The sequence below is a fragment of the Bufo gargarizans genome, chromosome 1 (assembly GCF_014858855.1).
Source record: "Bufo gargarizans isolate SCDJY-AF-19 chromosome 1, ASM1485885v1, whole genome shotgun sequence".
Taxonomy (NCBI): Eukaryota; Metazoa; Chordata; class Amphibia; order Anura; family Bufonidae; genus Bufo; species Bufo gargarizans.
In genome coordinates this window covers 272,393,553-272,420,531 of record NC_058080.1, presented here as the reverse complement: position 1 = coordinate 272,420,531, position 26,979 = coordinate 272,393,553, and the positions used below count along the sequence as shown (strand labels likewise).

Sequence of the window (26,979 nt, the reverse complement as noted above, 5' to 3'; positions counted from 1 at the left end):
CACCATGCTGCCTTTAACAAACATTTATGGTATACTCATCATCTTTCCTGATATATAAAACATTACTAATGGATTTTTCATTAAAAAAAATACAATTAGTTTGAATGTCAAGTGGATTAAAGTTTATGGAGTTGTATAAATCTAGATACCAGGTCTATGTTATATCCAGAAGCATCCCAACTAATTTCTATGGGCTGCATAGGTTAGTTCAATTTAAGGGCATGGGGCTGAGATGCAAGGGTGGCACTGTTTGAAAATAGTTTTCCTATTTTAAATATAGACATTGCTGAGAACTCTTGAAACACCTCACTCATCAATTGGCATGAAGTTCACCAATAACTTGTTGAAATACTTTTTAAGTTTGCCAAATGGCTACTTATAGCTTTCATGAGCTAATGTACAGTAAGAGAACAAATAATTGTTGGACTTTTCAGTTTTTCCCAACTTTTAATCTGTAAATATTCTTAATCAATATCTGAGAAGTGGGGATCCGAATCGAAGACCCCTCATTGATCAGCTGTCAGTGCTTAGGCCTTTTCCTAGACCATGTGAAGTCACATTTATCGGTCCTATGGGTTTAGGCGCAGCTCAGCTCCAATTACGCTGCGATACCAAGCACAACTGTTATCCAGTGGCCAGCGCTGTGCTTGGTAAGCTGCGAGGAGGCCCCAGAGCTCACTGGAGCTCCAGTGAGCACCACAGCTTCCTCCAACATCTGATCGGCAGGGGTGCCAGGAGTCGGACCCCCGGTATTCTCATATTGATTACCTATGCTGAGGATAGGTCATCAATATGTAAATTACGGAGAACCCCATTAATATATTTTTATATTATTAAGATTTCAAAAAATTGCTCAAGAGGATCAGTTACGGGAGATAATTGCTTATGAAAGAATGACTACTAACCCTAGTCCTAGTCTATTGGTTCAGTATATTTAATAGATGTCTTCTGATTAACACATCTATGTGAAACAATCAAGGTGTAGCTTGCAGCTCTTGGGCCCACAGCAAAACAACTCCCCATCTATCATGTCTTACTTATATTATTTGTGTCTTTCCATTTGGCAAAAGTACCTTTGCCCCCCACCCACCTAGTCATTAGGGCCCGGGAGCGACTGCTGCATGTACATCGTCACAGTCGAAGATGAACTGTTCAAGCGTGTCTATGATAATAGATTCTCTTTAGGGTTTAGTGCTAAATTACTGTATATAGAAGAGTTGGGGGCATATGGACTGTTCATATTTGCAACATACTTGACCCGGTTTATGCACCGTAAGATATAACATTTATTATAACAAAATTTTTAAATAAAAAGGTGCAATTAAGATACAGTATATGACTATTTATGATAAGAAAGCTCTTCCAGTGCTTTATGGGTTCTTACTAATAGTAGACAATTCTGAGGTATCATTTTGGATACAATGAATACCTAGCTTATATTTCTTCCGTTGTCTCCTCCTGCAGGGAAGGATTATAACTTTTATCAGATAGTTTGTACAATATATTGATGTCCAGAAAATGAAGACAACTTATACATTCATGTCAGCGGTTGGCATACTGTCTTCAAGCTCCAGGTAACAATCAAACAAACACATCCTTCTTAAGCAGATGCTGGTTATATGTTATATAAGCTAGGTTCAATCCTTGGGCCTAGTATCCATCTTGACAGTCATTATCATTTCCAATGGCTTTACGTTGGTAAACACCAAACATTAACCTTCTGCTATAAAATTTAGAATGTAAAGATTCTTTACTGACATCTTGAGACTCATTTGACCCACTGTCCTGCCTCTCAACTGATTCATCACTTTGTCTAGATTGACTTTCACTATCTTCTGCTGATGTGCTTTCTTTGTCTTCACTGTCTGATGAGTCACGATCCTCTTCGGTGTCCTGTTTGGAATTAGTGCTGACCTCTGATGACTTACTGGAAGAACTGCTGTCCTCCAAAGAACTATTTCCAAACACATTGGACATCAATTTGAAAGAATGACTGACTTCTGTTGATTCACTGCTTCTGTCCTGCTCTGGCTTGGCAGCAGTGCCACGTAATTTCCTTTCATTTTCTGCTGAATCTGTGTCTTCAGAGTCTTCTCTAGAGTTTTGTTCACCATCAACGTCTTCTATGGATTCACTTTTATCTTGTGAAGACGTGGACTCTTTGTCATCTTCCACAGAGGCACCTTTACTAATTGCTTTTTCAGTTTGTTTTGATTGCAGTGTTTCTTTGGACTTACTGTGACTGCCAGTTTCCTTTGAGTTATGCTCATCTTCTTCTGATTGACTAATATCTTCTTTTGATTGTGTTATGTCTTCCGTTGAATGCCTAGACTCAGTTAGATCCTCATTTGAAGTGCTGTAATGTTTACTGCTAGTTAAGTGTTTATCGTCAGTTAAATGTATATCTTCCCTTGAGTCTATGTCTTTTGAGTGAGAGTCTTCTTTTGAAGGAGTGTCTTCAATTGAGTCCTCTTGTGAGTTTATGTCTTCCTCAGAATCTTCTGCTGAGTGAATATCTTCTGGAGAATGCACTTCCTCTTTTGAGTGAGCGTCTTCCTTTGAATGACTATCTTCTTTTGAGTCAGGATCTACTTTTGAATTAATATCTTCATGTGATTGACTATTCGATATTTGTGGGTCATCTTGTTTGCTATGCAATGCATTTTCAACACTATGTACTACTTCAGAATTGTGGTTATCTGGGCTTTTATAGGCATTTAGCATTTGGCTTTGCTCCTTAGATTTACTGTTCTGTCTTTCAACATGAAGTTGGATCTTTCTGCCTTTACTTTTTGTCACAGCATGACCTTTACCTTTATTAGTAGTTATCTGCTTGCCTGTCTTTTTCATTGCCTTTTTATTTCTTTCAGAAGACTTACTTAAGTTAGCATCCCTGTTTGTAATAGAATCACTGCCATGATTTAATATGTTTGAATCATCACTTTGCATTTCTTCACTGTCCTTTTCAAAGCTGTACTTCTTACTTTTATTAAGTTTGCTGTTGATATCTTCATTTTCTTTACTATCATTTCCACAGTCCTGGAAATCCTCCTTACTGTTTCCAGCACTGATAGTTACATTGTCTTCATAGTCACCATTCTCATCTTCCTCAGCATCATCAGTGTCTACATGGTCATTTTCATTTGAATGATGGTCCTTATCATCATTTTTATTGTTGTCATCATCATCATCATCTTTATGAGATATACTCTGTTGAATATTTTCATCTTGGTTCCTTTCAGCATCTTCTTTACTTGCCTTCATTGTCTCTTTTGAGTGTGTCCAAGGCCCTTCTTTATGTACTTTAGTGGCAGTATCCAAGTCCTCCTTACTTTTTGGAGTTTCCTGAAGGATATAACAGAACATGGTCATCCAAAAACTATAAGCAGAATGTACACAGTTGTTTTACTGTGCTAATATTTTTATATCTCAAGTGGGCTATACTGGCTTTTCTTCTAAGCCACTACTCAAATAAATGATGTCAAATTACTTCTAAGCCTACTATTAGGACAGTTAATATGCCATGAAATCCTTATGTACATGTACCAGAGGTTGTGTTCCGCTATTTTAGGTTGTCTCATAGAGAATAAATGAAGCAGCAGAGCGCGTTCCTGACTGCTGCTCTATCAGATCGGGGAAGTGAGGTTCCTATTCTCGGGATCCATGAGGGTTCAGACATCCAGCAATCAGGTATCGCCAATCCTGTACATAGGTGATAACTTCAAAACTTTCAGAGCCCCTTTAAAGAGCTGAACCTGGACATATTCCCGTTTTCACCCAGGACCTCTGATATGAGCATCGAAGCATTTAATTCTCTGATGCTCTCCCTTGCCCTGTGCTTTTTCATGCAGAGCAAGGGCTTTTTTGTTTACATTTCTCACTGCTAGGCGGAGGATTCCGCCTAGCAGTGTTCCAGGCGACGGGCATCACTGGCACTGATGGGCGGGCTTTAGTGCTGCCCTAGCCATTTAAAAGGCTAGGGCAGTGCTAAAGCCCACCCATTAGTGCCGATGACATCACCGGGCTCACTGCTAGGCAGAAGCCTCTGCCTAGCTTACCCATGGAAAGCCTGGCACGTCACTGGATCTCCCAAACAAAACAAAACTTGGCCTGCTCGATTCAGCGCAGAGCAAGGGAGAGCATTGGAGCATGAAATGCTGAGTGGGGGAAGAAGAAGATGATATGCCCGGTTTCAGCTCTGAAGCTTTGACGTTATCACTTATGGACAGGTTTGGTGATAGCTGATGCTCATGTCAGAGGGGCTGAATGGGGAAAGATGGGGATATGTCCAGGTTCAGCTCTGAATCCAGACAACCACTTAAATAAGCCCTGACTTCTTTGTGAACTTAACTCTGATACAGCCATTCTGAGCACACCGAGCTGTAGTGAAAAAACTACAGAAAATACCCTAGAAGGGACATGACGAAGAATCCTGAGATACTAATGAAACATGAGGTGTGCTTTCTCAAACCTTCTGTTCAGCTTAAGGTGGACATACACATTAGATGGATGTTGGCCCGCCTGCTGATTGAACATCTAATATTTATGAGGGTGATGGGAAAGGAGTCAGGTAAGTTGAATTTCAGGATGATTGATCCTTTTGTGCTCATGGAAGATAAGTTACTGCCAGAGGTAAGACAGGTTTACAAGGGCTGATGGGACAGCTGATCCTCGGGAAGGAAGCGAGTTGGCTTCTCGCTAAGTGAAGCAGACTGCTGCTTTACCTGCGATCCCTCCTCCCCATATAGAATCATTGTTTCTGGGCAGCAGATCACTGTTTAGACAGCATGATCTGCTGCCTAGGATGATGAATGATGTGCCTGCATGAATGGCAGGGTCACCTGATGAACAAGCATTTCGCTCATTCATCAGGTGATCGGCAGAACATTTAGATGGCCAGATTATCAGGAATGAGCATTAGCAGGAACGGTCCTTCCTGAAAATCTGTCTGATTATTGGTACGTGTAAATCCACCTTTACTCCTCTATCCCTTTTAAGAACAAACTTATATTTATCCTAGTGTGCTTGAATAAGAGGGAGAGGTGGGAGGAATAGCTCAGTTGACAGATATCCTAAGGAAACAAAACTAAACTACCCAATATACTTTACTAGTGAATTACAGGTTTTAAAATAAGCATTATTTTTGGGAACTTTTTTAACGCACTTACAGCTTTAACAAATTAGCAACTTAAAGGAAATGTTTCACCAAAATATTTTTCAGCCAGTTAAAACCAGATAGCAACACACTCTTCCTTTTTTCTAATCTCTTTTTATTTTCTGATTGGATTTATTTTTATTCTGTTTCCTGAATATGAATATGGGGCAGGCATCTTGCCTGAACTGTTCTTAATAGCATTTAAAAAGCATTAAAAAAAACTGCTTTACAGCAGGCCCATGGTCCACAGACACAATGGTCAGGAGGAGACCTCATTGACTTCTATGGGAGAGATTTCTAGTGCAGACGGCATTGTAGAAGGAAATAATGGATACGATTTTATAATCACCTATTGTGAACGGTGGATCCTGTCTTATCTGTCATTCTAATCCTGCCTGTAATGATATTACCTCTGTTTATAGCAATGAGTTCTTTGCTCAGCTCTGTGACTACAGTACAATGGCTACAGAGAGTATGAGGTAGTCTGAAATCCACCTCCTGTTTCATGATTAGGTTACTCTGACTACAGCTTTGCCTACTCAGGTTGTTTGCTATGAATACACATAAATCTATTGCAGACCAACCCAGGTCTGTGCATGGAGACCTTTTAAGCTGCAGACAAATGAGCCATCAGTGAGAAATAAAATATCAAGTATTTAGTCTGTCCAAGCCCTCATATGTGGGGTTAATAAAGGTGTTAACTTACAAGAAACTTGTCAAACTTGTTCTCATGATTTCCAGATTCATCATCATATTCATCATCTTCTTCACTACCATTAGGATGTTCAGTGCTTTCTTTTAAAGCATGTTCCACATGTTCCTCTTTCAGAGCTGCACTCTTATCTTCATGCTTATCTCCGTCATCTCGATCATAAACACTTGAGAGTTGTTCCTCAATATCTATGCTATCAATAGCAGGTGGAATGTCATCTTGGTCACCATTGTCTTCATGTTGTCCTCCACTAACCTCCCCATTCTGATGGTGAGCAACTTCTTCACTTGAATCATACTAAGAAATGCATTAAGACATGTTAAAAGCACAAAATAGTAACAAGAGTTCTGAATAACTTAGAGAGTAGTCATACATTAATGGAGACAGCAGCTGTCTATGGTAGTAAATGGGAGATATGGAAACAGCTGACCACATCGGCTCCCTGTAACTCCCATCGACGTCAATGAGAAGATCAACACATGTACTTGAACTGCACTCCCTTTCTTATGCTCTCAGCTTCTATCTGCCATTTTGCATGATACAATAAGGGGGTCAAGCGTCATCTGTTCTCCCAGTAGATAAGGTCCCATTGGTGGGATGACCACTTATGATACTTAGGATATATCCTACAGAATACACCTTCTCTATGGTTTATCAACACAAAATGTGCTTACTTATCTGTGATTTATTGTTAAAGGTGTTGGGGCCGAATGGGTCCAAAAAAAATGAATCATTACTCATCTCAATGCTTACCAGTTCCTCACCTGCCACCACTACCTGGTCCTGGCTTGACAAACACAAAATGGCAGCAGATGCTTGCTCAGTCAGGTAATAGCCACAGCGGTGACCTACCTCTGCACAGTTATTGGCTGAGCAGGCATCTTTAGGCATTTCCTGCATGTTGAACCACAACCAGGAAGTGTAGACCAACAGGGACCCAATTTGCATAAAAAAGGTAGCAATGGGGATCGGTGAGCTGAGTAATCATTGTTCACACAAATCGGTCATTCAGGCAATTATTGCCCCACTTAAAGGGGCCTACTCTAGTAGAAAATAATACTATTTTATGTATGTTATCACACCTTTAACATTTAACATACCTGTTGTTCTGAGCTTTGCAAATTAGATTCTGATGACTTGCTGTTCACCTGTAATACATGAAAATGACAGATTATACTACAGCTGTTTCGATTGTAGACAGATAGTAGAAAAACATGTAAAATAGGGGAAAAAAAGCATGAAAAATGTAAATCTTGTCTTATGAAATCATGGTTGAACATTTTGGCCCACATTAACTAATCAGTTTACAACCCATTTGGGGCGTAAACTGAGCCCCAAAGAGTTGCAGTTTGTGAAAAAATCTGCAAAAGTTAAAAACTAAGGAAAATAACTTTACTCTTTATGACACACTGGAATGTAAAAAGTAGACACAGTTTAACAGGAGGGCAAGGCTTAAACTTTTAGACAGAAAATCCAGAAAAGGATGCAAATTTTGGCACAAATTTCATTTTCTGAGTTTGGAATTGTCCAAAATGAGCCAACTCTATTAAGAGGCGTAGGTCTTTTAATACATTTGCCGAAACTCACTCCAAATATTTTTTTCCCACTGGTATATGAAATGCCAGTTTGAATGACCCTACACATACAGTATAGGGGAGATTAAGGCTACTTTCACACTAGCGGCAGGACGGATCCGACAGGCTGTTCACCCTGTCGGATCCGTTCTGCCGCTATTTCGCTGTGGCGCCAGACTGCCACTCCGTCCCCATTGACTATAATGGGGACGGGGCGGAGCTCCGGCACAGCACGGCAGTTCATGGTGAGAGGCCGCTGGACAAAAAATAATTGGACATGCAGTACTTTTTGTCTGGCGGCCTCTCGCTGTGCACTGCCGTGCTGCACCGGAGCTCCTCCCCCGTTCCTATTATAGTCAATGGGGACGGAGCAGCAGTCCGGCGGCACGGTGAAATAGTGGCGGGACGGATCTGACAGGATGAACAGCCTGTCGGATTCGTCCTGCTACTAGTGTGAAAGTAGCCTTATCAAACTGGTGTAAAGTAGAGCTGGCTTAGTTGCCCATAGCAACCAATCAGATTCCTCATGTCATTTTCCAAAGGAGCTGTCCAAAATGAAGGATCGGCTGTGCATGCGTAGTTTGCTCTCGTTCAGTTTTGGGGCTCCTAGCGATATGCCTGCAATGTCTGAGGTAAGACAATGCCTTTAAGTACCATATACTGTATATTTTTTATATTTGTGGGACTAAATATTTATGTTATTTGAGTCGGCAAGGATAATATTATACAATCAAATAAATCCATAATATGCACATTGAGATCTCAAAGCTTATAAAGCTCCACTGATTTACACCTTCCAATTTTAGGTTCAACAATCTAATGATTCACTTTAAAGCAGATATTTACAGCAGCCAGAGCTTCACTTTTCTTACACCAAACTACAAACCCTCTTCTCACACAGCTCTAGAATTTGATAAGATTCTGGTTTCACCACTAGAGGGTGCTGTATACTGTTTTATTATTGAGCTCATATGCAGTTAGCCTCCCATTGTGGAGGCTGCAGGCAGCTACATGTTTATGCAGGGAATTTGTTTCTCGAAGCCCTGACCACTATAAAAATATTGTATGAAACTAATAAGCAGAGGGAGATTTACCAAAGCTGCTGTAAAGGAAAACTGGCTTAGTTGCCCATAGCAACCAATCAGATTTCACGTATCATTTTCCAACTGAGCTGTGAAAAATGAAAGGTGAAATCTGGTTGGTTGCTATGGGCAACTAAGCCAGTTCTACTTTACACCAGTTTTGATAAATCTGCTCCATAATTCGAAGTAATTTTTTTGTTCATGGGCGGACATTTGCTGTAGAGCTCATTAAAGAGGACCTGTCACCTATCCTGACATGTTCCTTTTAGTAACCATTTGCATTCCCCATGAAATAAGATCCCTGGAGCATTTTTCATTAACATTCTGCATTGTGCTATTCCTCTATTATTCCTAGAGATGAACAAAGCATTCAAAAAATAGATTTGGCTGCTTCGCTAAATTTTACAAAATAATTTGCTTTGTGACGAATGACTTAGTCAAAAAGCTATTTTTTTGTAAGTAGTGGGTACTATGACAGGGAACGGTGATTGTGTTGCTAGACGTCATTGTACCCCTCTGATGCCGCTTTCATAGATGATCGCGGCATCTAATAGTAATAACACAGTGTAAAATTGAAGAAAAAATTTAATTAAATCATACTTGCCTCACCCGTTTGCTCGCAACAGGTCGGCCTCCTCCATCTTGATTGAAGCTCTAGCGTGAAATCTTGCGTGGTATGTGATGACATCATCACGTTGGCTGGCGTGGTGACATCATATGTCACCATGCACGGGATTTCATGCGTGATCTTCAATCAAGATGGCGGCAGCAGGCCCATCACAAGCAAATGGATGAGGTAAGTATGATTGTTTTTTTACCACCATTCAGGGAAAATTGATTAGCTACCATGAAGCACAAGGAAATTCGGCTTCGCAGCGAATTGAATTTTCCCTGAATTTCAGATCAAAGTCCAGTTCGATTTACTCAAAACGAATTATTCCTATTAGAAGTTTATGGATGATTTGACAACAGTGTGGTACCATTCCCTTGTCGAAGAGGTGTGTTCCTACACAGTCTGCCACTGGCAGCACCGATCGCACATTGTCAGACTGTACAAGAACACACCGAAAATGGTAACGCCCAGTTTCCAATTTATTCATAAACTTCTATTAGAATATTAGAGAAATGATACGACGTAGTCAAATGAAAAGATGCTGCAGATAAGTTATTTCACGAGGAATACAGTTATTTACTAAAACAGACATGTCAGACTGGTGACAGGTTCCCTGTAAGTTTGCAAATCACTGTAATGAAACATAAATGGAAAATGGTAAATGATAAAATGCTACTTTTATAGAACGACTTACCTCAACATTTTCAGAGGTATCTGAATCTGGAATCTGTTTGGAAAATTAGTGTTGTACTGTCAATTAAATGCTTTTTTGCAAGATGAATGTATTATTTTGTGATTTTATTAAGGTATTTCTACGTACTGGATATCCTATGGCCAGAGTGATGAGGCAAACACATAAAAGGATGTTCTTCATTGATGCTGTGTGTTTCTTTGTAAACCTAGAAAAAAGTAGCATATTAATGTAATGTAAACTGAAAAAAATGCGACTAATGACAAGATAGGTACATAAAGCAGGTGCCAGTATGTTAGCAGTTGGAGTATCAGTAATGTTGTTGACATCTAAACTAATTACTAGGAGGGGTCATTTGTCAAGCTGAAATGCACCAAAATTAGGTTAGTTGCGCCTCAATCTGTGACTTCTCCCCACTCGTGCCAGGTCTAAAAAAGTGGGCATGGCATGGGCGGGGAAGGGGATGGGCCGGGTTTCAGGCATAGAAAAATGTCTAAATGTAAGACAGCAAGGAAGATGTCTTACACTTAGAAGCAGAGCTGAATGGACAGAAATTATGGGGAGGCCTGCGCCTCATCATAACTTTGGCGATCCCCCGCTTGGGGGATTTATTAAGACCAGCGTCTAAAGCGCCAGTCTTAATAAATGTGCCCTTAGGTATCTAAAGTACTCTGCATGATCCGCTTTGAAAAATCCATGGAGTCATATGAATATGTGAGGGAAAAGCACAAAGTGGCAGATTTACTAAAAAGATGGTGTCAGCTTTTAGACGGGGGGGGGTGTAGACTTCTGTCATTCTCAATGAGATAGGCTGCCACATACATGCTCCGGCTCCTCCAATCACCTCCGGAGGGAGCTGGATGATACACAGAAGCATGCGTTTCCAGGATTTCACTAGCTCATATGCCGTGGTCAATCCTGTCCGAAGGGTTAAAAGTGCACAACGAGCATGAGCCACGGGTGTCTGCTGTATGAAAGCAGGCACCACCTTTAAAGACCTTTAAAGACCTGGCCAGTGCCGCACTAGTATGGCACTGGTTGGGAAGGGATTAAATAACTTTTAGTGGCTATAAAAAACTGAAGTTTAAGCATTGCTATTCAGGTTCAATATGTGGCATAATAACTTTGTTCTGCTGGTCAGTTTGATTACAATAATACCAAATTTGTATATATTTTTTTTAATGATGTTATAGTACTTACACAATAAAAACACGTTTTTAACAAAATAATACATTTTTGTATTGCCAAATTCTAAGACCCAGAACGTTTTTATTTTTCTGACGGCATAACTCCTTGAGGGCTTGTTTTTTGAGGAACGAGGTAGTTTTCATTTGTACAATTTTTATAGCTTTTTTAATTCAGTTTTTTTGGAACAGCACTTGTGGTACTTTTTTGGTGTTTTAATAATTGTCAAATCTTTTTATTAATTCTTTTCAATCATCAGATATTTTATACGGAACAATAAAACTACCTAAGTGCTGTGGTCAGCATTGACTGAAGCATCTTTTAAACAACTAATTAGATGTAGAGTAGTGATAAGATTAGCAATACTCATCTTCTTAGCCCTTTTCTGTAAAGAAAAGACCCCTCTATCATATGTAACAATCAGAATGTTCTCTGATTGATAAGAGGGTAGATAGCATAAACAATTGATGTCTAAACCCACACATTGCTGTCTCATCTCCCTCCAGCCCTCTCTTTCCTCATCCATACAGGCTAAAGTGAGGGTTGCCAGTACAGTACATGTAGCCACACTTTAACCTGCTCATATAGCAGTACACTCTAGCTTGAAAAAAGAGCATTCAGAAGCACCCCACAGTCACAACCCCTTTAAGTTCAGACACTGCAATGATACCACTGGGTTTCCATTGAAACACAGGAATTTTTGTGAAGTTTCTAAAACTAAGCCTTTAATATACTTTTGTTTTTTTAATTTGTTTCTTGCAAAATACAAGCTGTATCTGAATATCCAGGAGGATACCATTTGCCACACCACGTGCAGTTAAAGTAAGAAACTAGTTGTTAAGATTTTAGAGAACGTGTCTTTCATCATCTCTTTGTGGCACCCACCTAATTGCTGTAACACTATCATTTGTGGTTTAAGCTAAATTCTCTATTTAGGACTGTTTCTATATCCTTAGTTTAAAGACAAAAATATTGTGTTCATAGCTAAAAGCTATGAAGAAAATGTTTTTCGTAAAGTAGCGTGCCATGAAAAGTAAATATCACCCATTGCACAGGATAGATGATAAATGTATGTGGCTGGGAGTCTGACCACTGGGACCCAGGACTATATTTGCTACTAGGCACTGGAGGTCCAGTGCCTAGAGTAATGCCTTGCATTTTAACTTCCTGCCTTTCTTCCCACCAGACTTGGTAGTAAATCCAATGTTTTTGGGGTAAGGGGTAGGGGGAGGTGGTGAAAAGACAAAAAACAATGGCTTCATGGCAGCCTGCACAGAGATGGGATAGAGTTCAGTGTAAATATTGAACTATGATTTAAATTCACATACACCGGGGTGATGATTATTCCATTATATAAGAAAAGAGTGTATGGCTTTGTTCATAGGTGGAGAAGCACGATACATTATTTAATATCATTGATTGCTATGTTACAAATTATGCATTGTTACATTTTTGATTATCAGTCGAATTATTCACTTGATTAGATTGGCACATGGTTTGATGTGTATATACATTGGCCACTTGGCACTATGGCTTGGGAAAAGCTCACATTGAGCTGACACATGATCTGGCTGTCTGGATCCCCATTTCAATCCATTATATAGGTGCTCAGGTGCAGGGTAATCACACTTTTGTTCCATTGACTTCAATGGGAAGAAGTTGTAATTACTCTGCACCACTGCTGCTATGAAGGCAGCATTCAGCATTGACAAGGCAAGTGTAAGGGTCCATTCACACAGATGATCGGCGGAGGTGCTGGGAGTCAGACCCCCACTGATCTGACACTAAAGACCTAAGGATAGGTCATTAATATTGTAAAGCAAGGATACTGATGTCATGTAAGCAGTCACACCCCTACAGATGTAGCAGGGTTAACACACAAACTCTTAACTCAAATTAATGAACTCCTTTCGTTATCTTGAAACAAAAGCCATTGAAGGTGTTTGCTTAACGCATTTAGTTTAGATAACACGCATGTGTAGCTCTGTTTTGTACTGCATTTTGAGATATAGTTGGTACAACTATAACACTATTAAGAGTTTACTTCCTAAATGCAAATCACCAGATTACTGACTTCCGAGACACTAAACAAGCCGGGAATGTGTTGGCGATATCCTATAACTCAGAATACTATACTTATAACAGTATCAAATACAATGAACCAATGTATTTGCAAAGTCAATAAACTAATATAAATTATATTTGTGTGCAAGACTTGTATAAATGTACGACAAACATGTGTAATGCACTTGGCTCACAAAGAGCAGGGACAGTTGTGTGGTGAGTCCCTGGGAATTCAGTGGCTGCCATATAGGTACACAACCAATACATGCTAGGAAGCCAATTTGCCTATACCTATATTTTTAGGACTGTTTGAAGAAACCCATGCAAACACAGGGAGAACACACAAACTCCATGCAGATGTTGTCCTTGGTCAGATTCAAACCTAGGACCCCAGCGCTGCAAGGCACCAGTGCCAACCACTGAGCCACCATCTGAGAAAATGTTCATGTTCTGGATCATAAAAAGAAGGGTCTACAACAACATGAGACATAAACATAAAGCAGTATGATTGTTTGCTAAATACACTGATTAAACAATATGGGGGTCATTTACTATGACCCCGGGATCAGGCACTGGCATAAAAAAGTTGCAAAGACTTTTTGAAAGCTATTGCACAAGTGGCGTTTCTACACAGCCCTCGCAACGTTCTGAAATTGGGGGTGGTGGGGGGTCACCATCACTCTCATTTACGTCAGTTTACTGGTGTAAATGACAATTGACATCTTCTCCAGCTACAAACAAGGTGTACAAACTATGGCAGGATGAGCTTAATTTATGACGAGACCTGGTCTTTGATAAATGAACCCCTAGGAGTGCAAAGTAGAACTAATAGCACAATATCATCTTAAGAGAGTTTAGTTCATATGCACTATAAAAGTTGTTACCAGGATAACAAATAACCGTCTGTTATTTTCCAGAAAAAACACTGTTGTTCTTGGGCTGTGCCTGGTTTTGTAGCTAAACACCATTAAAGGGGTTTTCTCATTTCAGCAAATGGCATGTATCATGTAGAGAAAGCTAATACAAGCCACTTACTAATGTATTGTGATTGTCCATATTGCCTCCTTTTCTGTCTGGATTCATTTTTCCATCACATTATGCACCGCTTGTTTCAAGAGGTTACAGCCACCGCTGCAGTGCAGATACAGCTGTAAGATGGGAACTGCTGTGCATATGTGCCTATGCATGCTCTCATGGTACAAGCCACCAGAGAGGCCGATGCTTTTTCCTATAGTGTGCATACACGACCACCACCACTGATGGATTGCAGGGTGGTTGTAATCATGGAAACGAGCAGTGTATAATGTGACGGAGAAATGAATCAAGCCAGCAAAGGAGGCAATATGGAGAATCACAATACATTAGTAACTGCCTTGTATTAACTTTATCTACATGATAAATGCCATTTACTGAGGTGAGACCTCCTCTTTAAAGGCTATGAAAACCTTCTGGGGAATTTTTTTTTATGATTTTATTTTGGTATAAAATAATTTTTTTCATTTAGTCTTTATTTAAAAATGTCTGCAGGTTTTGTCATTACAGGTTACGTTTTGAGCAACATACTTTTACTTTCACTTTGAGCCATCATCTGACAGCCATGTATAGCCCTTATCTCTGAACTATGAACAGCTCATAAACACCTATTTAAGCGATATTCGTATTAGTAAGATAAAACATGAGTTAATGATTGTTTCTGTGCTGTAAGCAGATTAGAGATAAGCTTCACATGAGAGGCCAGCAGAGTTCCCTGAAGGAACACAGTGTAAACACAGAGCCTGCAAACATAATCTCAGCCCTGTACAAAGAAAAGGGCTACATTTTTTAATAAAGTTGTCCGTAGCCTATCAATTACATAGAGGTTAAGCTGTAATACCAACTATAGCCCATGGATAAAAGTGGCACTCCCTGGAAGTAGAACCTTTTTTGCAATTCTGGGCAACTTTAAATATAACACAAAATTTTACGTAATTTCACTACTTTATACAAATCACTGTGATTGCATATACTGAATTCAAAATTATGATCAGAGTTTTGCTTATATTAAAACTGTATAATATATTAAAGCTGCATCTTTTTATTAAAATAGATTTTTTTTTTAAAAGAATGGCATAAATGAATGGCATTTTGCTAAGATATATTATGACTTTATTGTGGGGGTTCAACCTCTGGGACCCTTAGTGGTCCTGAGGATGAGGGGACTACAGTGCTGATTCAGCACTGTGCCTTACTCACAGTCTATCCCTGCAGGCGGCATTCCTGCTACCTACTATGCAGTTCAGCTCCATTTAAGGGAATGGGGTCAGTTGCAGTTCATGGCACAACCTTATAGCAGTGAACATCACTATGCAGGGAAAACCAGTAATGGAGTTGCCACACCAAATTAGAGCTATGGCCTCTTCATTCTTAGAATCATTGGGGATCTTGGTTACCCGGCTATACAGGGAACTACATTGGGCCCCATGCACTTGACTGGAGTTATGCTGCAGTTTCCTTGAACAGTGGGTGGTTAGGACACCACTGTGCAGGGACATACTGTGAAGGAGCCACTGTATAAGTTCCACAGACCCATTATGGCATATTTTAATGATATACTATTACTTTATAAGATAGAAATACTCCTTCAGTCCTGAATTTGCAATAAAGAAGTCTGATGTGTTTTATAAGTATTTATAAAGACAGAAATTCTACTACACAGACAGAAATTCAACTATAGGAAAAGTGAGATGAAGATACTTACCTGATCAATATCACAAGCTGTTGAATGTGGCAGCAATAAGCTTTTGCTGTTATCCCAGTTTGGTATATTTCTTTGTTATTGTGATTTGGACCATTTTGAAGGATTTAAAACCATGTATGGAAGTTCCCTAGCCAATCAGCTGTTAGAAAAGTGTGACCTCACAAGGTGTCTCCAACATTACACCCACACTTCCACTTCCATTCTAAGAGGTGAATATCCGCTATGAAACTTGTGGTTACAAAATAACTGTTCTAACTTCCTCCAAATTAGATGACCATGACCAGCTCTAGCCTTATTTTGAGTCTGTCTGTCCTCTGCCCATATTCTGTATGTAAGGATAAACATTGTAACCCCACGCACAAAGTTACTGTGATACAAAGTACACGACACGGTAGTTTGCTACGTAATATATGCTGTTGGTCAAGTCAGGGTATCATTTAAATGTCATGTTATGCACAAAATATAGGTCTAGAAAAAATAACCCTGTTTATTTCCGACAAATCATGCAGTATGTCACAAAAAGTCAGAAAACGAGTAATGATTAAAAGACCGAAGACATAAATGCAATTGATATGTAAATTGAATAACAAGAGAAAAAGATAAACAACATACATAATGAATATGTAACGCCCCTATCAATAAAAAATGTATATATAGTGACAATTTAAAGGATTTCTCCACTCTGGTTTAAAATAATAAAATAACACATACTCACCCATCTAAGGGTACTTTCACACTTGCGTTTTTCTTTTCCAGCATAGAGTTCCATCAAAAGGGCTCTATGCCGGAAAACAACTGATCTGTCATATCCCCATGCATTCTGAATGGCGAGTAATCAGTTCATGATGCATCAGGATGTCTACAGTTCGGTCGATTTGACTGATCAGGCGAAAGATAAAACCGTAGCATGCTACGTTTTTTTTTTCTCCTGCGGAAAAAATTGAAGACTTGCCGGAATGACGGATCCGGCGTTTTTCTGCAGAGGGATGCATTACAGCCGGATCCGTCACAAAGATTTCTGTTGTTTGCCTGATCGACGGATCCAGCTTTTCTTTCTGCGCCTGCGCAATCAAATACTTCCTGAAGTCTCTTCGATCCTGCCTGTGAGGGAGAAGGGTGGGCGCCATTAGAGGTGAGTATAAAGTTTGTTCTTTTTGCTATTTGTTTTCAGTAAAAAGAAATATAAGCAGCTCCAATGTATTTATACATATGAGCTGTACTAATTAGGTCATGCTAGGAGTAGTAGTCTTTTTGATTACTACTCCTAGCATCCACTATGTACTTGTACCACATGCAGTGCCTATGTAGTTTTGCATAGGCAATGCAGGTGGTGCAAGTACATAGTGGATGTGATGCTAGGGGTGGTAGTCCTGATGACTACCACCCCTAGCATCCACTATGTACTTGCACCACATGCAGTGCCTATGTAGTTTTGCATAGGCAATGCAGGTGGTGCAAGTACATAGTGGTTGCTAGGGGTGGTAGTCCTGATGACTACCACTCCTAGCACCCACTATGTACTTGCACCACATGCAGTGCCTATGTAATTTTGCATAGGCAATGCAGGTGGTGCAAGTACATAGTGGATGTGATGCTAGGGGTGGTAGTCCTGATGACTACCACCCCTAGCATCCACTATGTACTTGCACCACATGCAGTGCCTATGTAGTTTTGCATAGGCAATGCAGGTGGTGTAAGTACATAGTGGTTGCTAGGGGTGGTAGTCCTGATGACTACCACTCCTAGCACCCACTATGTACTTGCACCACCGGCAGTGCCTATGCAAAACTACATAGGCACTGCATGTGGTGCAAGTACATAGGGGATGCTATGGGTAGTACTTCTACAACATGGTAACTCTGCTTTTTTTTTTTCTAATTTAGTCATAAAAATATACCAAGAAATATTTTTAGTGTTAAAAAAATTTCTGAATAAATTGACCGGCTCGCAAGATCAGCGAAACCCAGACAGACAAGCCAGACAGAAGTCTATTTAAAATGGAAAAAAAATTCGGCAAGAATGTCAAGTACGTATTATTTGTGTGGGTTTGTTGTATTATTAATAGTTCAATTCTAATTTTAGTTTTTTTTTTTCTACAGGCTCATCATCTTCTACTGAGGCCGGGACCTCTCCTCCAAGAAGTCGTCGTAGACATGATATGGTAAGACATTTTTTTAAACATTCAGCATTATAATATTATGAACGTATTTTAAAAATTTCTTTTCTTTTTATTTCACAGTCATCATCTGCGGAGGAGAGGCCTCCCAGCCCAGACACCGCAGGAGAGGAGGAAGTCGCTGTTGGAGGACAGCAAGCGGTAAATTTATTTTATTTTCATCTTAAAAAAAAAAAAATGTAAGCTTAATATTACGATTTGTACGTATATTAGAATTTTTTTATTATTGTTATTTCTATTACAGGCAGTTAGTCCCGTTGACTCTAATAGAGGTCATCAAGCAAAAGCCAGAGGAAGTCGGGGAGCACGCGGCGGTCGTGTTCGTGTGAGTATTTTCTCAATGAGTGTTTTTAATTTGAAATCTGTCAAACATGAGGTTCTAATTTTTTTCTTTTTTTTTCTTTTCTATTTTTAGGGTTCCAGAGGCTCCACCAGAACGGATGAGGAGGAATTCAGTGGTTTGATTATCGACAATTAACTCCTCATCCAGATGGTGGAGGACAGACCACCACTGTGGGACCACAACGGCCGCCGCCACCACGCAGACCATCATGCTACCCGGCTCCTCTGGCTTGAGATATGTGAAGTGATAGTGCCAAATTGGGACGACCTCAAAGAAAGTCAACAGGAGGAGTGCCGTAAGTATACAGTATTACTTTGTATACTGCTTATGTCTACTTTTTAGTCAAAATTGGTTTTGTCTGGTTGATCACTATAGTGAACATCAATATTTTTTTTATTGTTGTTGTGGCAGGTTCAATCAAATACTAAACCATTTTGATATTATACATTTTTTATTTATTTTTTCTTGTGGACAGGGATGACGATCCTGGTGCGGTGGCGGTCAATGAGTGACCACTATAAGAAGGACTATAACGAGTTTCAAGAGCAAGCCAAAAGCAGCCGTACCGTTATGCGGCCGCATTAGGTTTTCTATGTAGAACCCTACAGCTGCGAAGGTAAGCTCTAATGTTTATAATAATTATGAATGTTAATCTCCAATCTATGTGTGTGGCCCAGGCAGACTGTCATTTGATACTCTCTCTGGGACATCCACATATAGTTCTCTCTTTTTTCATTAATTATTTTTTTTGTTTCCTTTACAGCACATCTAGCAGTACTCAGGCACACGAACCTCCTTGTGAAGTCCTTCCAGAGGCTGGAGCACCAGAGGTGGTCCCCGAAGAGCCGCCCACCGCGGGTCCCTCTCGTCCCACTCCAACAGCTGGTCGAGACCTCAATGTTCCTCTACCTGTGCCCTTTGGTGACTCAACAATGGCCAAAGATTGAACCTGAGTCTCCATAACAGGCCTGATAAAATCTACCAGCGCCAGTGGAGCGACACAAGTATGTTTTGCTCCTCTAGTGTGGGGAGATTGAACCTGAATCTCCATAACAGGCCTGATAAAATCTACCAGCGGCAGTGGAGCGACACAAGTATGTGTCGCTCCTCTAGCGTGGGGAGATTAAACCTGAGTCTCCATAACAAGCCTGATAAAATCTACCAGCGCCAATGGAGCGACACAAGTATGTGTTGCTCCTCTAGCGTGGGGAGATTGAACCTGAGTCTACATACCAAGCCTGACAGAATCTACCAGCACCAGTTGAGCGACACAAGTATGTGTCGCTCCTCTAGCATGGGGAGATTTAGCCTCAATCTCCATAACAGGCCTGATAAAATCTACCAGTGCCAGTGGAGCGACACAAGTATGTGTCGCTCCTCTAGCGTGGTGAAATTTAACAAGAGTCTCCATAACAGGCCTGACAGAATCTACCAGCGCCAGTGGAGTGACAAAAGTATGTGTTGCTTCTCTAGCGTGGGGAGGTTGAAAATGAGTCTCTATAAACATGCCTCACATAATATACCATCGCCAGTGGAGCGACACAAGAATGTGTTTCTCCTCTATCGCGGGCACATAAATATATAAAAAAAACTTTCACGTACGCTGAAAAACAATATTTATTGAACCAAAAATCCCATCAAAAACAAATACAACACACTGTAACCACCAACAAGCAGGCAAACAAACAGAAATGAATGGTTATTTGAAAATTAATCACAAAATGTTTATACAAATCGGTCCTGCCAGTCCACCCTTCCTGCTTCAGAGCAGAAATAATCCGCAAAACTGTCTCTCATCCGTGAAACCACTACACTTGACCAAGATCCAAAACTTTGAATGCTTGCCATCTCGCTGTCCTCGGTATCTGTTCCAAATTGAGTGGTTCTTTTTTAAGGAGGTAGTTGTGTAACACCACAGCAGACTTTACAACCTCGTCGACCAATTCAACCTTCATATGAATTGGTTTATTGAAAATCCTCCATTTTGCTACCAGACTGCCTTCAATACCCCTGAGGGCCACTTTGAGAACCTGGTCATGCCCTTTGGTTTGACTAATGCCCCGGCAGTCTTCCAGCACTTTATCAATGACATTTTTCATCATTTGGTGGGGAGGTTTGCTGTTATTTACCTCGATGACATACTAATTTACTCACCCGATATGGAGACTGATCAGGATCATTTAAGGCAAGTATTATCGATCCTTCGGGAGAATAAATTGTATGCTAAATTGGAGAAATATGTGTTTGCTGTCCAGGAGCTGCAGTTTCTGGGTTACTTACTTTCTGCCTGAGGTTTTCGCATGGATCCTGAAAAGGTCCGTGCGGTACTGGAATGGGATCGGCTGGAGAATCAGAAAGCTCTGATGCAGTTTTGGGGTTTTACTAATTACTACAGAAAATTTATCCTGAATTATTCCACTATTGTAAAGCCTTTGACTGATATGACTAGGAAGGGTGTTGACTTCTCAGTCTGGTCGGAAGAAGCATTACAGGCTTTTTCTGCTATAAAGGAATGTTTTGCTTTCGCTCCCATTCTGATGCAACCCGAGGTGTCTCAACCCTTGATTGTGGAGGTTGACGCGTCAGAAGTGGGAGATGGAGCAGTTTTGGCGCTGGGTCCCTCTCCTAGCAAATGAGCCCGTGTGCTTTTTTTTTCAAAGAAATTTTCTGCTGCCGAAAGAAATTATGATGTTGAGAATAGAGAGTTGCAGGCCATTAAATTGGCCTTTGAGGAGTGGCGTCATTAGCTAGAAGGAGCGATTCATCAAATTACGGTAATTACTGACAATAAGAATCTGGCTTACCTGCAATCAGCAAAGCGTCTGAACCATAGGCAGGCCAGATGGTCATTGTTTTTTACCAGATTTAATTTTGTGGTCAACTATCGCCCTGGGGTCAAAAACATCAAAGCGGATGCTTTGTCAAGTAGCTTTCCTGGGGGGGGATTCAGAGGATCCCGCTCCGATTTTGGCTGATGGGGTGGTTGTATCCGCTCTTTATTCCGAACTGGAGGCGGAAGTGTTGGAGGCTCAAGGTGAGGCACCTGATTCCTGTCCTTCAGGGAAGTTGTTTGTTCCTTCTGAACTTCGACATAAGGTGTTTAAGGAACATCATGATACTGTCCTTGCGGGACACCCTGGGAGTAGGTCCACGATGGATCTTATTTCCTGGAGATTCTGGAGGCCAGGTTTGCGTAAATGTGTTGAGGGCTATGTAGCAGCTTGTGAGACCTGTGCATGTGCTAAGGTGGCTCACACTCGGACTTTAGGATCTCTTCTTCCTTCGTCCATCCCCGTCTCGTCCTTGGTCGCATTTGTCCATGAACTTCATCACTGATTTACCAAGTTCCTCTGGGAAAACTGATTTTGGTGGTGGTGGACCGCTCCAGTAAGATGGCTCACTTTGTACCATTGTCGGGTCTGCCCAATACTAAAACTCTCGCTCAGGTGTTTGTTGATAACATTTTGAAATTACAAACCGGATTCCAAAAAAGTTGGGACACTAAACAAATTGTGAATAAAAACTGAATGCAATGATGTGGAGATGGCAAATGGCAATATTTTATTTGTGATAGAACGTAGATGACAGATAAAACGTTTAATCCGAGTAAATGTATCATTTTAAAGGAAAAATACGTTGATTCAAATTTTCACGGTGTCAACAAATCCCAAAAAAGTTGGGACAAGTAGTAATAAGAGGCTGGAAAAAGTAAATTTGAGCATAACGAAGAGCTGGAAGACCAATTAACACTAATTAGGTCAATTGGCAACATGATTGGGTATAAAAAGAGCTTCTCAGAGTGGCAGTGTCTCTTAGAAGCCAAGATGGGTAGAGAATCACCAATTCCCACAATGTTGCTCAGAAAGATAGTGGAGCAATATCAGAAAGGTGTTACCCAGCGAAAAATTGCAAAGACACTGCATCTATCATCATCAACTGTGCATAACATCATCCGAAGATTCAGAGAATCTGGAACAATCTCTGTGCGTAAGGGTCAAGGCCGTAAAACCATACTGAATGCCCGTGAACTCCGGGCCCTTAAACGACACTGCACCACAAACAGGAATGCTACTGTAAAGGAAATCACAGAATGGGCTCAGGAATACTTCCAGAAACCATTGTCAGTGAACACAATCCACCGTGCCATCCGCCGTTGCCAGCTGAAACTCTACAGTGCAAAGAAGAAGCCATTTCTAAGCAAGATCCACAAGCTCAGGCGTTTTCACTGGGCCAGGGATCATTAAAAATGGAGTGTGGCAAAATGGAAGACTGTTCTGTGGTCAGACGAGTCACGATTCAAAGTTCTTTTTGGAAATCTGGGACGCCATGTCATCCGGACCAAAGAGGACAAGGACAACCCAAGTTGTTATCAACGCTCGGTTCAGAAGCCTGCATCTCTGATGGTATGGGGTTGCATGAGTGCGTGTGGCATGGGCAGCTTGCATGTCTGGAAAGGCACCATCAATGCAGAAAAATATATTCAGGTTCTAGAACAACATATGCTCCCATCCAGACGTCATCTCTTTCAGGGAAGACCCTGCATTTTTCAACAAGATAATGCCAGACCACATTCTGCATCAATCACAACATCATGGCTGCGTAGGAGAAGGATCCGGGTACTGAAATGGCCAGTCTGCATTCCAGATCTTTCACCTATAGAGAACATTTGGCGCATCATAAAGAGGAAGGTGCAACAAAGAAGGCCCAAGACGATTGAACAGTTAGAGGCCTGTACTAGACAAGAATGGGAGAGCATTCCTATTTCTAAACTTGAGAAACTGGTCTACTCGGTCCCCAGACGTCTGTTGAGTGTTGTAAGAAGAAGGGGAGATGCCACACAGTGGTGAAAATGGCCTTGTCCCAACTTTTGGGGGATTTGTTGACACCATGAAATTCTGATTCAACATATTTTTCCCTTAAAATGGTACATTTTCTCAGTTTAAACTTTTGTTCCGTGATTTATGTTCTATTCTGAATTAAATATTAGAAGTTGGCACCTCCACATCATTGCATTCAGTTTTTATTCACGATTTGTATAGTGTCCCAACTTTTTGTCGAATGGACAAACTGAGCTCACTAACCAGAACCTGGAGACTTTTTTGAGGTGTTTGGTCGTCGAAAATCAGGAAGAGTGGTCTTCATTTTTGTCCCTGGCTGAGTTTGCCTTGAATAACCGTAGACAGGAGTCCACTGATAAGTCGCCATTTTTGGCGCATATAGTTTTCACCCTCAGTTTGGCACTTTTTCAGGGACTGAATCTTCTGGTATACCTGAAGAGGAGAGATTCTCTTCTTAATTGTCTTCTATCTGGCGGAAGATTCAAATTAATTTGAAAAAAATGGGTGAAATATATAAACGGATGGCTGACAAGAGACGTATGACTGGTCCGGACCTGTGTGTGGGTGATTTGTGATTTGGTGTGGTTGTCCACTAAGAAAATTAAGTTGAAAGTGCCTTCTTGGAAGTTGGCCCCAAGATTAATTGGTCCTAAAAAATCTCGTTAATCCGGTTGTGTTTCGTCTGGAACTTCTGCAGGCCTGGACGATCCATAATGTGTTTCACAGGTCTTTGTTGAAGAAGTATGTTGAACCTGCTGAACCATCTTCTTTGCCACCTCCTCCTGTCTTTGTAGATGGTAATCTGGAGTTTCAGATCTCCAGAATACTCAACTCGCGTGTTCTTCGTGGCTCCCTTCAGTACCTTGTGCATTGGATGGGATACGACCCTGAGGAAAGAATGTGGGTTTTGGCGACTGATGTCAATGCTAGTCGCCTTGTGAAGGCCTTTTTACAGGGCACACCCGTATAAAGTTGGTCCTGGGTGCCCAGAGGTCACCTGTAGAAGGGGGGTACTGTCACGCCCTGCCCTGTGAGAGGCCTGAGAAGATCTGACAGACTTGCTACACGTGAGTCTATCTGACAGATTGTTCTGTTTCTCTTTGTTGTAGTTTTGGGTAGGATCCCACTTCCCCACAGGTCCTGCTCATTAGCTATTTAGTGGTGCTATTTATACCCGCCTCTCACTATAGGCCTTACGGTTTATAGTTGCCTCTAAAGTTCTCAGCTGGTGTTTGGTGGATCTCCTGCTCCCTGTCCGTCTTAAGCTAAGTCCTACTCCTTCCCTTTTGTTGTGTGTTCTGGCTAGGCCTCAGGAAGATGCTGGTTCCTGCACCTTGCGCTAGGAATCGGTTGTCTTGTCTCTAGCTCCCTAGTTGAGGATTTGCTTCAGTTTCAGCTAGGCTTAGGTTCCAGCACATGAGCACTTCCACCCTAAGGATTTGCTCATGTTGTCAGCAGTCAGGGACAGGTTCAGGGATTGTTAGGTGGTGACCTTTGGGGCCTAGCCTGGTGTTTTGTTGTTTTTGTTGTATTTGGTTTGCGTCCCTTCCCTCACCTACAATGACACAGGGACAGAGGTGTGGGTGGAGTCAGTTTTGCACCTTTCCCCACTCCCTTCTCGTGATAGTAGGCTATAAGAGAACTAACATCTCACTGGCTTAGTTTAATTATGTGCAAAGCATCTAAAGGATAAAGTAGGCATTCAGTTACACTATTGGGATGGAGCGCTAATCCACAGATTTTGGTGCTTGCTACATCTGTAGGTAAGTATCATTCTATGGGGAACCATCCTTACTGTGCCCTGAAAAAATAGTCATACCCCTTGAACTTTTCCACATTTTTTCACATTACACCCACAATTTTGAATGTATTTTATTGAGATTTTATATGATAGACCAGCACAAAGTAGCAAGATTGTGTGAAGTGAAAAAATTATACATTTTCAACATTTTTTATAAATTAAAATCTGAAAAGTATGGCCTGCATTTGAATTTAGCGCCCTATACTCTGATACCCCTAATTAAAATCCAATGTGACCAATTGCCTTCAGAAGTCACCTAATTAGTACAAAGAATCCACCTGTATGTAATTTATGGTACGTAGTAGAAAAGTTACAGCCAGCTCACCTTCTTATCCTGTATGACGGTGCACGGGGCGGACTCAAGCCAGTCCTCAGAAGTAATGCACAAGATAGAAAGAAAAGCTCCAGCACCAGAATGGACGTAGTGAAAAATCCCGGTCTTTATTCGTCACAAAGATACAGGTGGATACAGCAAACGGTGACACTGGCTCCCACTTTATCCCCAAGATCTACGCGTTTCGAACGATAGTGTTCTTGGTGACGAATAAAGACCGAGATTTTTCACTACGTCCATTCTGGTGCTGGAGCTTTTCTTTCTATCTTGTAATTTATGGTACAACTGCAAACCTACCAAGATATGGCCGTCCACCTAAACTGAAAGCCAAGGCAAGGAGAACACCCATTAGAGAAGCATCCTAGAGGCCCATGGTCACTCTGGAGAGGCTGCAGAGAGCCACAGCTCAGGTCAGATAATCAATCCACAGGACATCTGTTAGTTGTGTACTCCACAAATCTGTCCTTTATGGAAGAGTGGCAAGAATTTTTTAAAGCAATCCATAAGAAGTCCTGTTTGCAGTTTGCCACAAGCCATGTAGGAGACACAGCAAACATGTAGAAGAAGGTGCTCTGGTCACATGAGACCAAAGTTGAACTTTTTGGCTTAAAAGCAAAACGCTTTGTGTGTGGGAAGACTAACATTGGGGACAGGGAAGCTGGTCAGAGTTAATGGGAAGATAAATAAAGCTAAATACAAGACAATCTTGGAGGAAAACCGTAACGGTAACAGATGCAAAAGACTTGAGACTGGTCCGAAGGCTCACCTTCCAGCAGGACAATGTCCCTAAACATACAGCCAGAGCTACAATGGAAGGTTTAGGTGAAAGGATATTCATGTGTTAGAATGTTCCAGTCAAAGTCCAGACCTAAATCCCATTGTGAATCTGTAGCAAGACTTGAAAATTCTGAGGTTGAGCAATTTTGCAAAGAAGAATGACCTAAAAAAAATTGCAGCTGTAATTGCAGCAAAAGGTGGCCCTACAAAGTATTGACTCAGGGGGGCTGAATACAAATACACGCTACACTTTCTAGATTTTTATTTGTTAAAAATGTTGAAAACTATGTATCATTTTCTTTTCACTTCACACATACAATATCTGACAAAAGTGAGTACACCCCTCACATTTTTTTAATATTTTATTATATCCTTTCCTGGGACAACACTGAATTTATAACACTTTGATACAATGTAAGTAGTCAGTGTGGAGCTTATATAACAGTGTAAATTTAGTGTGCCCTCAAAATAACTCAACACACAGCCATTAATGTCTAAACCACTGGCAACAAAAGTTAGTACATCCCTAAGTGAAATTGGACAAATTCGGCCCAAAGTGGCCACCAATATTTTGCGTGGCCACCATTATTTTACAGCACTTTCTTAACTCTCTTGGGCATCGAGTTCACTAGAGCTTCGCAGGATGCTGATGGAATCCTCTTCCACTCCTCCATGACAACATCACGGAGCTGGTGGATGTACAGACTTTGGGCTCGTCCACCTTCAGTTTGAGGATGCCCCACAGATGCTCAATAGGGTTTAGGTCTGGAGACATGCCTAGCCAGCCCAGCACCGTTACCCTTAGTTTCTTTAACAAGGCAATGGTCGTCTTGGAGGTGTGTTTGGGGTCCTTATCATGTTGGAATACTGCCCTACGGCTCAGTTTCGAAGGGGAGG

General features: G+C 41.0%; 1 protein-coding gene across 1 annotated transcript; it reads right to left on the bottom strand.

The window, feature by feature from the left end:
• Positions 1 to 1,650: 1,650 nt before the first annotated feature.
• On the bottom strand, positions 1,651 to 12,170 carry LOC122926342 (dentin matrix acidic phosphoprotein 1-like). Its single transcript, XM_044277719.1, has 6 exons — positions 12,103 to 12,170; positions 9,957 to 10,035; positions 9,831 to 9,863; positions 6,968 to 7,015; positions 5,862 to 6,164; positions 1,651 to 3,345 (listed from the first exon to the last, which is right to left on the bottom strand). Exons 1-6 carry the CDS (start codon positions 12,168 to 12,170, stop codon positions 1,651 to 1,653), a joined length of 2,226 nt encoding a protein of 741 aa, XP_044133654.1.
• Between the last annotated feature and the right edge of the window lie 14,809 nt (positions 12,171 to 26,979).

Bases quoted from the DNA above. Each gene is read 5' to 3' on its own strand.
- LOC122926342 (XM_044277719.1), bottom strand. From the start codon at position 12,170: ATGCAAGGCATTACTCTAGGCACTGGACCTCCAGTGCCTAGTAGCAAA. The intron at 10,036-12,102 runs GTCAGACTCCCA...ACTTTTTTCTAG, and splicing joins TATAGTCCTGGGTCCCAGTG to GTTTACAAAGAAACACACAG. The intron at 7,016-9,830 runs GTAAGTCGTTCT...CATGTATTACAG, and splicing joins ATACCTCTGAAAATGTTGAG to GTGAACAGCAAGTCATCAGA.